Source organism: Medicago sativa, chromosome 7 (genome assembly GCF_051527215.1).
Source record: "Medicago sativa cultivar Bolivia chromosome 7, Bolivia_mono, whole genome shotgun sequence".
NCBI classification, from domain to species: Eukaryota; Viridiplantae; Streptophyta; class Magnoliopsida; order Fabales; family Fabaceae; genus Medicago; species Medicago sativa.
Genome location: NC_140755.1, coordinates 28428274 through 28440379, shown reverse-complemented (window position 1 = coordinate 28440379; position 12106 = coordinate 28428274). Strand labels below are relative to the sequence as shown.

Below are 12106 nucleotides of genomic sequence, written 5' to 3'. Positions count from 1 at the left end.
TATATTACAGGTCTCAGATTCTGCTTCCAATATTTTCACACAACAATTAACACATGGAATCAAGCAGACAAGAGAAACTAGAAGGTATCAGAGAAAAAATCAGAGTCTTGCAGCAAAGGACGTATAAGGAAAAATAAATTCCTGTACATCCTAGACAGACAGTCAACTGTCACAACACGCTACTTAGAGAAATATAGAAAAAATACTCAGTAGCTCAAACCATCAGGATGTTCCAACATCCACAAGAACATTCAGGGACACATGAAGTTTACTCCCCCTCAAAGAGTACAAACAAATATTTCTTACTCCCCCTGAATTCATGCATACAAAAAAAACTTACTCAACCTAGATCAATATGAAAACGTGCATGCATAAACAGATCTGTCTTAACAGGAAAGACTACACATCCCTCAGAATGTCTCAACATCAACAGGCACATATGACCACAATTCAGGAGGTCTTCATAAGAGCATAACAAACATGACAATCATGGCATAGATATTTACTCCCCCTTTTTAGCCATAAAATATGTCAACTTAAGAATACCATATACTTAGATGAAAAGTAGTCTTCAAATTGCAAAGATGTTCAACACAAGAGTACAAAGAAACAAAAAGTGCAGGAAAAGAACAATATGCTGTTACAGACCATAGCACAAAAGTGCTCTAATTATCCAGGGCATAGCCCATAAAACAAAAAGAATCCAAACATAGCAAAAGAAACAGAAAAAAATTATTCTTCTGCCTCAGAGCTGCTCCCAGAAGCTTCTTCTTCATCCTTGTTATCAGCTTCCTCATCTTCATTTTCTGTTTCTTCATCTTCTTTCTCAGATTCACCCTCATCATCATCTTCCTTTTCACTCTCAGCCTCCTTATCTTCTGTACCAGCGTCCTTTCCTTCCAGGGTATGGATCATCAGTTCAAACTTAGCCTTCCTCTCATCCAGCATAACACAGGTGTCTTTCAAGGCTGCAATGATCCCTTCCTTTGTCATAATAGCTGTACTAGGAACAGAAGCAGATGTTCCAACAAGATCTGGAGCATGATTATCTCCAAAAAGTTTCTGATGAAAAGTAAGAGGAGATTCCCTCTTCATTGGCATACCATCAGCAAAGATGAGACCAGGATGTTGACTAAGCATAATATTACAAAGCAAGGTAGGAAAAGCAATTGGGAACCTGACAGCATCAGTTTTGGCGTGCTTTACAGTTTGTTCAAACACATAACGACCAATATCCATATTTGTTTTAGTTCCTATGGCATAAATAAATTTACCCAAACCTGTTGCAATGTCTGAGGAGTGAGTACTGGGAACCCTGTTTGCAGCTCCAATTTGGTTCAGAACAGGATACTTCATGCTTAATTTTCCTGAGGAAATCTTCCCTTTCTTTGGCCAAACTTTCACCTTATTGGCTGTGATTTCTTTGCAAATCTGATTGTCAGTGGCTTCCACCTCAGCAGCACCTCCTTCGACACCTAGAAAGCTATTGATGATGTTCGGGGAGAAGTTGACACAATCTCCTTTAACGTATACCTTTTGATAATCTTTCCTAAGAGGATTATCACAATCCTTGGGAATATTTACCAGAAATTCTCGAACCAGCTTTTCATAGCACTCTCCTAGCTTGCACACTGTTTTCTCCAGACCAGCCTCTTTGATCAAACTCATTACCTCTTCAATCTTAAAGGTCTTTTCACTCAGTTCTCTTTCTAAAGCAAGTCTCTTGTGGTAAATAAATTTCCACCTCTGAGCATAGCTTGGAAGATGAGCACGTCTTCAACAACCTGTAGGTCTTTCTTATCAGTTTTCTTGAAGTCAGAGGGAATGATGTTTGGAACATCCTTCTCAACATCATACTCAGATTCACTTGAATAGACAACTTTTCTCTTTTTCGAACTTCCAGCAGTAGCTTTCACCATCACTTTACTCCAACTTTTCTTTGGGCCAACACCAGCAGACTTTGTCCTTCTTTTGGGTGTTTCAGTCACAGTGGTATCAGTCTTCTTTGAGGTTTGGCTAACAGCAGGAACAGCCTTACCTTTGTTACTTCTTAGTCTCTTGGCCATGTTATTATCAACATCTACCACATCTTTATCACTTTCTTCCGCTTCTTCATTATTTCTTTTAGAACCATCACCAGAGACACTACCTTCTTCTGTTTGAGCTTTCTCCACAGTCCTTTCGGGACCAATATCCTTTTCAGAGTCTGACTCAACACTAGGTACTTTTTCAACACTCACATCCTCTTCTTCACCAGATGACTTAGCAAGTTGACCCAGGGATGTGCTAACATCCGGTTCAACATTCTCTTGACCTAGGGTTTCTTTAGTATTTTCAACAGAGGCCTCAGTACCAGTTTCTTTTTCCGGTTTATCTAAATCCATGTTCTCATTACTTTCTATAGCATCATTCAGGTCTTCTAACCCTACTTTTCTATCAAATACAAGTTCACCAGGAATTTGAGTAGAAACGGGATTACCTTTCTCACGACTCGGTGTTGCAACATCTGAGGAAATCTTTGAATCGTCACCAGCATTAGTTTCACTAGCAGCAGAACCTTTCTCCGTCGCCTTAAAAGGATTCTCCTTATCATAGAGATCTGTCATGGTTAGGGCTTGCTTGGATTCACCCTTCTTTGTGATCTTCTTCTTCTTAGTGGAGGACTTCTCAACAGTTTTCTTCATAGATTTTGTAGGAGGGACAATGTTGAGTGGCTTGACCATCTTAGGAGCAGAGGAACTGATTTCATGTTGAGCGGCGACTTTCATTTCAGAAGAAACAATGGTGTCCTTTTTGAATTTCATGACGAAGTGAAAAAAAAATGATATCGAATGGGGTGAGAAAAGAAAATTGAAGATTGATTTGGAGAAGAAAGAGTGTGAACGGTTTTGAGAGGTTTTGAGAGAAAGAAGAGAATGACAAGGGTTAGGAGTGATATGTGTGATATGATTGCGGTTGGTAGAGAGAGGGAAGTTAATTGGGAAAAACCGCCTAAATATGCGTGCACTAATAAGTAACCTGAAGCACAACTTTCTTTTGCACGCTTTTCCCTAGTTAACTGCTATAACCTCTTCCTTAGAGTAAAGTCCAGTCTGTCCTTTAATTTTTTGAACTTTTTGAGATCCAACAACTCTTCAAATTCATCACTTACTATTTCTTCTATGGGGATGCAGCTGATTTCTTCTCTAGGATTTCCACTTAGATTTTTTTGAAGTTTATTAATTTATAGAGGTGAGCCTCTTTGTGATCCTCTTGTTACTTCTTGAGAGTGTGATGTCCTTTGATCTTTTTGATGTTTCAGCATCCTATCCAACATGTCAACATGTTCTTCTGGGATCCATTTGTAGCAGTCATTCTTAGTCCTTTTTCCTTTCATAAGAACTAGTCCCTCCTCATTTGTTACCCTGCATCCAAGTTTGTTGAATCTTACCTCCAGACCTTGGTCACACAGCTGACTCACACTGATTAAATTTGAGAAGAGTCCTTCAACAAATAATACATTATCAAGTTTGGGTAGCTCATTACTGATCAACTTACCTTTACCTCGTATTTCTCCCCTACCATCATCACCAAAGGTTACATACCCTTTCTCATAAGGTCTTATGTATTCAAAATATCTGTCATTCCCAGTCATATGTTTGGAACAACCACTGTCAAAATACCAAACTTCTTTTAATGTTGACTTTTTAGATGTGTGTCCTACCAAGCCAACATTGTCACTCTTAGGCATCCATTTGTGATTGAATTTACTTGGATAACCCTATAGTTTGTAGCAGAAAGGTCTAATGTGGCCTTTTCTCTTACAATGATGATAGATCCAAGGGCGAGTTCTCCTTTTCTCATACAGATGTTGTTGAGAAGGTTCCAACATAGTCTTGTTATCAGAGGTTCCATCATTCCCTGAAGAGTCTATAACCTTATTATGCCTTTTAGGTTCTTCTTTTCTTATCAATCCATGATCTTCCACAGCATATGCAATTTTTTTGTTGCGTTGTTTTCGATTTAGAGATTGATAATTGAAATCTATACCTTTTGTTTGTCTCTTGCCTTCACCTTCTGCAGCATTGTTCAGAAATATAGACTCATTTTCAACTTGTATTTTTAACTCTCCAATTTGTGAGTTTAAACATGTTACCTCATCATTGAGTTTAGATAACTTTGTCAGAAGAGCATTTTTATCTGCAATGAGTTGATTATTTATCTTCTTTTGTTCTCCTAACATCTTACAGATTTCAGTGCTTCTAGTATGCAGATCCTTATATGCAGTAACTAAATCATCATACTCCAATTCTTCATCACATGACTCATCATCAGAGTAGATTTTTCCTGTTAGAGCAGTTACTTGTCTAGAGAACATACCTTCATTTAATCTTTCACACCCATCTTTCACAGACCAAGCATTGTTGAAACTTTTCATGTAAGAGTTAGTACATTCTGTTGTTATGTGACCAAAACCTCCACATTCACGACATTGATCTTCCTTGTCTTTCTGCTTTTCTCTGATGTTGGATCTAGTATTCTGACTATTTGTTGCCAAACTCACAATTTTGTTGAACAGTTTTCCTAGGAGAACTACAGATTCAGTCAAGTTTTCATTATTTCCAGGATTCCCTTGAGTTTCTTTAATGCCAGTAGAGAAAACTTCCTTTTCAACCCTATTGTTGATGATGATTTCAAAATTCTGAAGAGATCCAATGAGCTCTTCTATCTTCATTTCAGAAATGTTCTGAGCTTCTTCAATAGCAATGACTTTCATGTCGAATCTTTTAGGGAGAGACCTGAGAATTTTTCTGATCAGTTTTTCTTCAGACATCTTTTCCCCAAGAGTATTAAAAGCATTAGTAATGTCAAGAATGTTCATGTAGAATTCTTGGATACTCTCATCTTCCTTCATGGTCAGTTTTTCAAACTGAGTGGTTAGAAGTTGTAATCTAGCTTTTTTCACTCCTGAGGTGCCTACATAAGTAATTTCTAGAATTTCCCATGCCTTTTTAGCAATATTGCATTGTTTAATCATTCTGAACACATTTTGATCAACCCCGTTGAAGATAGCATTTAGAGCCTTAGAATTTGCAAGAGAAGCTTCATCCTCAGCTGTAGTCCAATCTTCTTCTGATTTCAGAACACTAGTCTTGTTTCCATCTTTGTCAAGTGCTACAGGATGTTCCCAACCTTCTAACACTGCTTTCCAAGTTTTGCTGTCAATAGATTTAAGAAAAACACTCATTCGAGATTTCCAGTAATCATAGTTGGTTCCATCTAGCACTGGTGGTCTGTTAACAAAACCTCCTTATTTCTCCATATTGCAAGAATAGATCTCCTCTGGATCTCACCCAATAACAGGCAGGGTGCCTGCTCTGATGCCAATTGTTATTCTGCACGTAAGACTTACGATGTTCCAAACGATGTTCCAACACAGTACACAGAAAAACCAGATGTTGTATATGATGTTTAGAACATTAAGCTAACAGATATAAACATAATAAAGTAAAAATAACAGAAGGAAAGAAAAGAGGCACAGAGAAATTTTTAACCCAGTTCGGTGCAACGTCACCTACTCTAGGGGCTACCAAGCCAGGAAGGAAATCCACTAGTGCAGTCCATATTCAAAAGCTCTCAGCAAACCACGTTTGCACTTAAGACCTAGGACCTACCCCAACTAGACTTCAACCTAGGAACTCCTAGATCTGAGATCCCATCTCACTCCCTTACAACAGATCACAATCCCCTGTGATTCCCAAATTACAGACTCAAATCAAATGAGGTTATCCTCAAAAATAACAACTTGTAACCTTGCTTGAAAGCTTAGATGTAGTTCACAATCTACCTAGCTCCTTGCTTAAAAGCTTCGGAGTAGTATACAGTATTACAACTCAAAGCACAGTCCTAAACATGTATCAAGATGATACACAAAAGGCTCACAAGATATAAGACTCAAAACCTAAACAAAACTCTATTTTGTAAACCAATGTCTTTTATGATTCTTCAGGTCTTGCAGCCTCCTTTATATACTTAAGCAAGACGTGTCATTCCTTCAATCTTGCTTCAGATCGGATCAGTGACTTATTGATTAAGCAACATGGACGAATATGGAAACTCCTAGAAAGTAGGCTCATTAAAAGTCACCTTAAAAATACTTTCCTAAGTCATTTTAACAATTCCTTAAGAAATCAAATATGTTCTAATCTCATCATAATTGCACACGATTCATACCAACACATGCTGGTGTGGATTCCTTCAATTAAGCAAGCGCGTGCGTAAACATAGGCAAAGCATAGAACGTACATACCAGGTCTGGATGTTGGAACATTGTGTTCCACATCTGAATTGAATATTTGTTTTAGGCAAAAGTGAAGCCAGCACACAAATATCCAACACGATGCATCCAAGCTGGGTTTAGGTGGTGTACTTATGCAAGATGGTAAAGTGGTGGCGTATGCATCAAGGCAGTTGAAGATTCATGAACGTAATTACCCTACTCATGATCTTGAGTTGGCTGCCGTTGTTTTTGTACTAAAGATTTGGAGACATTACCTTTATGGTGCTAGATTCGAAGTGTTTAGTGACCATAAGAGTCTAAAATATTTGTTTGATCAGAAGGAGTTGAACATGAGGCAGAGAAGATGGCTTAAGTTACTAAAAGACTATGATTTTGGGTTGAATTACCATCCGGGGACGGCTAACGTTGTTGCGGATTCTTTGAGTAGAAATACTTTACACTTGTCGGCGATGATGGTTAAAGAGATGGAATTGCTTAAACAGTTCAGAGACTTGAGTTTGGTTTGTGAAGTAGCGCCACAGAGTGTGAAATTGGGGATGTTGAAGATCAACAGTGAATTTCTGAATACTATCAGGGAGGCTCAGAAAGTAGATGTGAAGTTGGTAGATTTAATGGTTGCAAGCGATCCTGCTGTAGACAGTGACTTTAAGGTTGCTGATCAAGGAGTGTTGAGGTTTCGAGGGAGAATTTGTATTCCTGATAATGATGAGATGAAGAAGATGATCCTTAAGGAGGCCCATAGAAGTAGTTTGAGTATTCCTCCAGGAGCTACGAAAATGTATCATGATTTGAAGAAAATGTTTTGGTGGTCTGGTTTGAAACGCGACGTAGCACAATTCGTGTATGCAAGTTTGACTTGTCAGAAGTCGAAAGTTGAGCATCAGAAACCTGCTGGGTTGTTGACACCGCTAGATATTCCAGAGTGGAAATGGGATAGTATATCCATGGATTTTGTGACAAGTTTGCCGAATACTCCAAGAGGATATGATGCTATTTGGGTGATTGTTGATAGATTGACGAAGTCGGCTCATTTCATTCCGATTAATATCACTTTTCCTGTGTCTCAGTTGGCAGAGATTTATATTTGAAATGTTGTGAAGCTGCACGGTGTCCCATCGAGCATTGTGTCAGACAGAGATCCGAGGTTTACGTCTAGATTCTGGAAGAGTTTGCATGAGGCCTTGGGTACTAATTTGAAGTTGAGTTCAGCATACCATCTGCAGACAGACGGAAAGTACGATTCAGTCGCTGGAGGATCTATTGAGAGTTTGTGTACTTGGGCAAGGTGGAACTTGGGATAGTTATCTACCGCTGATAGAATTCACATACAACAACAGTTATCATTCTAGTATTGGAATGACACCTTTCGAAGCCTTGTATGGTCGGAGGTGCAGAACTCCGTTGTGTTGGTTTGAATCCGGTGAGAGTGTGGTGTTGGGACCAGAAATTGTCCAACAGACTACCGAGAAGGTGAAATTAATTAGAGAAAAGATGAAAGAGTCGCAAGATAGACAGAAGAGTTATCATGATAAGCGCAAGAAGGATCTTGAGTTTCAGGAAGGAGACCATGTGTTTTTGAGAGTCACTTCTGTGACAGGTGTTGGACGTGAATTGAAGTCAAAGAAGTTGACTCCGAGGTTATCGGTCCATATCAGATTTCAGAAAGGATTGGAACGGTTGCTTATAGGGTGGGTTTACCACCACATCTTTCAAACTTGCATGATTTGTTTCATGTGTCGCAACTTCGGAAGTACGTGTGGGATCCATCCCATGTGATTCCAAGAGATGATGTACAAGTAAGGGACAACCTTACCATCGAGACCTTACCAGTGAGAATAGAAGGTCGTGAAGTGAAGAGGCTTAGAGACAAGGAAATATCTCTTGTGAAGGTCGTTTGGGAAGGAGCAACTGGTGAAAGTTTGACGTGGGAATTGGAGAGTAAAATGCGGGAATCTTACCCAGAGTTGTTTGAACAAGGTACATTTACGAGGACTTAAATATTCTAAGTGGGGGAGAGTTGTAACGCCCTATTTTTAATATTTATTATTTAATTGATTTATTGCATGTTAGTATAATATTGTGTGATTTATATATTTTGGTGGAATATATGTATTAATGGTTGATATTATAAGTATTAATATCATTATTATGTGGGGGAGAATTATAATTATTAGAAATAAATAGGTAATTAGGGAAGAGAGTAGTTTTTAGGGAGAAGAGCAATTAGAGATAGGGTTAAGAGTCAGTTTAGAGAACAAGAAAAATCAGAACACGTACAATTGGAGAAAAGAGGAGAAATCTGCGAGAACCCTAAGAACGAAGAACGCAGCCGTTGGAATTCAGAAAAATAATCTAAGGTAAGGGTGAGACTAACTCTCATTAGTATCAAGTTTGATTCATGAAGTTTGGTCAATTGTGGTAGTTTTAGGAATTTGGAAATTAGGTAAAGAATCATCAAAAATGTAAGATTTAAGTGAACTTTTGAGTAATTTGATGTAAAAACGTGATATCGGTCATAGAAAACGTATAGATGTTAATTCCTGTCGAATTAGGGTTTGAGTGGGAATGGTTGATTAGATGATAGAAACCTGTTGAATTGATATAGGAAAATAGAGTTCACACCTTCGAACTTTCATAGTACAATGATTAGAACCAGTTTTGGGGTTGGGTTGATGAAAATTGAGATTCTGAGAAAAAGTGATTTTAAGTGTTTTTGAGAAAGAAGTGATTCTGGGATAAGCTGTTTTGGAGATTTAAAAATATGATTTTTCAATAAATTATAATAGGATTTGTCGAATAGAATGCGTAGGCGAAAACGGAATCGGATTCGGGGTAACGGTTAGGTTTTTAAGGACGAAACGATGAAACCGGAAAAAAAAATGGGACTGCACAGAGCTGTATCGCAGGTCCCTGGCTACTGCCTGGCCACGCTTGGGCGCAGCTGGCCAGTGCCTGGGCGCAGCAAGGCAGCCCCTCATGGGTGACTGCTTATTGTGCTTTCGTTGCGTGCTGTCAGAACTTTGATTTTTGCGATCTTGTGTCTTTTTCACCCGTTTCCGTGTTGAATTAGCTTTCGGTGTAAACATGAAAGTTGTAGATAATTGAGTTAGATTTCTAATGGCTTTGGGTTGACTTGAAAATGATTTTTAGATCTTAAGATATGACAAAAATACTCTAAGGAGGTCTTAGCGAAATTTTATGAAGACTAACCCAAAACCTATAGATTGTCTCCGAACTTCAAAGCTTGAGTACTATGGGTTTAATTAAGGTGTTTATAGGTATTTAATCTATGTTGTGATGTATCTAACTTGATTTGGTTTGAAAGAATTTGATGTATAGAATTCCTTGTGAATAATTTGTTAATGAATTTGTCATTAAAGACGAAGTTGTTGCTTTAGAGTCGTGTCGTTGCATAGCATAGTCAGAGATGGGGGCTTAATGCCCGACAGGTCCTTTATGACCTTAGAGATGGGGGCTTAATGCCCGACAGGTCCATTTTTGACCTTAGAGATGGGGGCTTAATGCCCTGGTGGTACCACATGCATATTGAAGTTGTCTAAGATGTTGTTGTTTAAGATGAGGAGTTGTTGTTGTATTGTAGAGTCGTCTTAACATGAAATAAATGATGATTTCTTAAGATGTTGTTGTCGTTCTTGATGATGTTGTTGATGTTCTGACATTAATGGATGCTATTAATTGATGTTATATAATGATGAATATATATGTTGTTGATTATTCTTTATGAATTGTTACTTGCTATTAATGAATGTGAAATCTCACCCCTTCTGCTTGGAAATGTTGCTCTTCGTATGAGTAACTTGCAGGTAGCGAAGAATAGTGCAGTTGCGAGTGGTCTCTGTCGTGTCGTCTAGGATGCTCTGATACGTAACGGGATGGGGATTGTTTGATGCATTGTTTTCCTTGTTACGTATTTCTTTTATTATTGTTGGACTAATTTCATGAAGACTATTTTGAGATGTTAAGTTGTGTCCTTTAGTGCCAAGGATTTTATAAGATGATGTAAAACTTTTCTGCTGCATATGATTATTAGATTTTTATAAAGGCTGGTTATTTTAATAAATAGTATTTTTTATTATTATAATTGTGGATAATGTTGTAAGATGAATGTGATGCTCCGTTTCTGATGAGAAACTCTGATATTCTTTATATTTATTTATATTGGGAAAACGGGGTGTTACAGCCGCGCTCCATGCGAATAGGTCGGCGTTCTCTCTGAGGCAAGCGATCAGCTGAGCTCTGACAACTTCAGGGAGATCCTTGCCGAGCTTGAAGTTTTTCGAGGGGTTGTTCTCGAATGGGACTAGCTCGAATTCACCATCAGGAACAGGTCTAAGAAGTTTCGCGTTGAGCGGATCCTTCTTTTCCCGTTTTTGTTCCTTAAGGTCTTCCGTGGTGAACCTAGGATCAAGTTCTACCAAGTTGGCATCCAGAATGCTCGCAGCAGCTTTCCCTTTGTCTTCTGCAGGTTTGCTAGATTGGGAAACCAAGTTCTGGGACTTGTTATCCTGGAGGAAACATCTCTTTGCAGCTTCGATGTCTCCATTTAGAGAGACAATGATGCCGTCTCTCGCATGGTATTTCAACTTCAGGTGAGCGGTTGAACATGCGGCCCCAAGTTGGGCAAGCCCGGTTCTCCCTATGATGCAATTGTAGAGAGAAGGGCAGTCGATCACCAGGAATGGAATCTTTATTGTTTTCTTGGCCTCCTTTACGCCGAAGGTGACCAGTAGTTCTCCGTACCCCCATGGCTGAGTAGATGAGCCATTGAATCCGTAGAGTTCATTTCCAACGTAGGAAGAGAGGGTTTTCTCCGTTAGTTGGAGAGTTTTGAACAGGCTGGTGTACATGATGTCGCACGAGGCCCGTGTGTCAATCAGGACTCGTCGGACGTCCGTGTTGGCCATTGATGCTCGCACGAGCAAAGGAATGGCAGAATTTGAAGCTCCATCAGGAAGTTCCGAGTCATAGAATGCCAAAGGTGTCCTTCCTCCGTGGTTGGAGGAGGCCAGCGAGTTGATGCTCATGAGCTCCTCAAATTTCCTCTTCATGTTTCCCATGGAGACGTTCAGTGTTCCTCCCGTGATGACGTTGGCGGAGGGGGACTGTTCCTAGGTGCATGAGTAGGGGGTAATCTCCACGTTGTCCAGGAAATCACCAAGATGTTCTACGGATATGGCGATGGTTTTGCCAGGCTCGGAGCCGTAACCGACGAGCTCGACGGTCTTACGTTCCGCATCTGGGCCCTTCACGAACTGTTTGAGCCTACCTCTTTGAATGAGGAGCTCAATGGCATCCTTCAAGTAGATGCAGTCGTCGGTTGTGTGCCCGTGGCATTTGTGGAATCGACAGTATTTTGTTTTGTCGACCCCCTTCCTCTCTTGAGATGGAGCCTTTGGTGGCCTGATGCCAGCTTCTGTTAGATCGGCTACAGCAATCTCAGCGAGGATTCAACCTTAAACAATTTTCTGTGTAATTTTAGAGTCTGTATCTGTTTTGTATTGTGAGCACCTCTGATTGTATATCAAGTGTTCAACCTTAAACAATTTTCTGTGTAATTTTGTTTAGTTAGAAGTCTCTTGCAGTTGTGCTTGAGCATAGAAGTCTCTTGATTGTGTTCTTGAGCATAGGAAGTCTCTTGCAGTTGTGCTTGAGCAAAGGAAGTCTCTTACTGTGTGTTTGAGCATTTGTAATCAGATATTACATTCTAGTGAAATCTCCTTGGAAGTGCAAGGGGGACTGGACTACTTCCGGATTGTGGAAGGAACCAGTATAATTGCTTTGTGTCGTTCTTATTCTCTCTCTGTT

General features: G+C 39.4%; 2 protein-coding genes across 2 annotated transcripts; both read right to left on the bottom strand.

The window, feature by feature from the left end:
• Positions 1-732: 732 nt before the first annotated feature.
• LOC146905356 (uncharacterized) lies at positions 733-1668 on the bottom strand. The gene has a single exon (XM_085728522.1). The coding sequence runs from the start codon at positions 1666-1668 to the stop codon at positions 733-735; it is 936 nt and encodes a 311-aa protein (XP_085584648.1).
• Positions 1669-3223: 1555 nt separating this feature from the next.
• LOC146905355 (uncharacterized) lies at positions 3224-5227 on the bottom strand. Its single transcript, XM_085728521.1, has 2 exons — positions 3846-5227; positions 3224-3617 (listed from the first exon to the last, which is right to left on the bottom strand). The coding sequence occupies exons 1-2, from the start codon at positions 5225-5227 to the stop codon at positions 3224-3226; spliced, it is 1776 nt and encodes a 591-aa protein (XP_085584647.1).
• Positions 5228-12106: the final 6879 nt, after the last annotated feature.

Bases quoted from the DNA above. Each gene is read 5' to 3' on its own strand.
- LOC146905356 (XM_085728522.1), bottom strand. From the start codon at position 1,668: ATGAGTTTGATCAAAGAGGCTGGTCTGGAGAAAACAGTGTGCAAGCTA.
- LOC146905355 (XM_085728521.1), bottom strand. From the start codon at position 5,227: ATGAGTGTTTTTCTTAAATCTATTGACAGCAAAACTTGGAAAGCAGTG. The intron at 3,618-3,845 runs GTATGAGAAAAG...TGGGAATGACAG, and splicing joins GAACCTTCTCAACAACATCT to ATATTTTGAATACATAAGAC.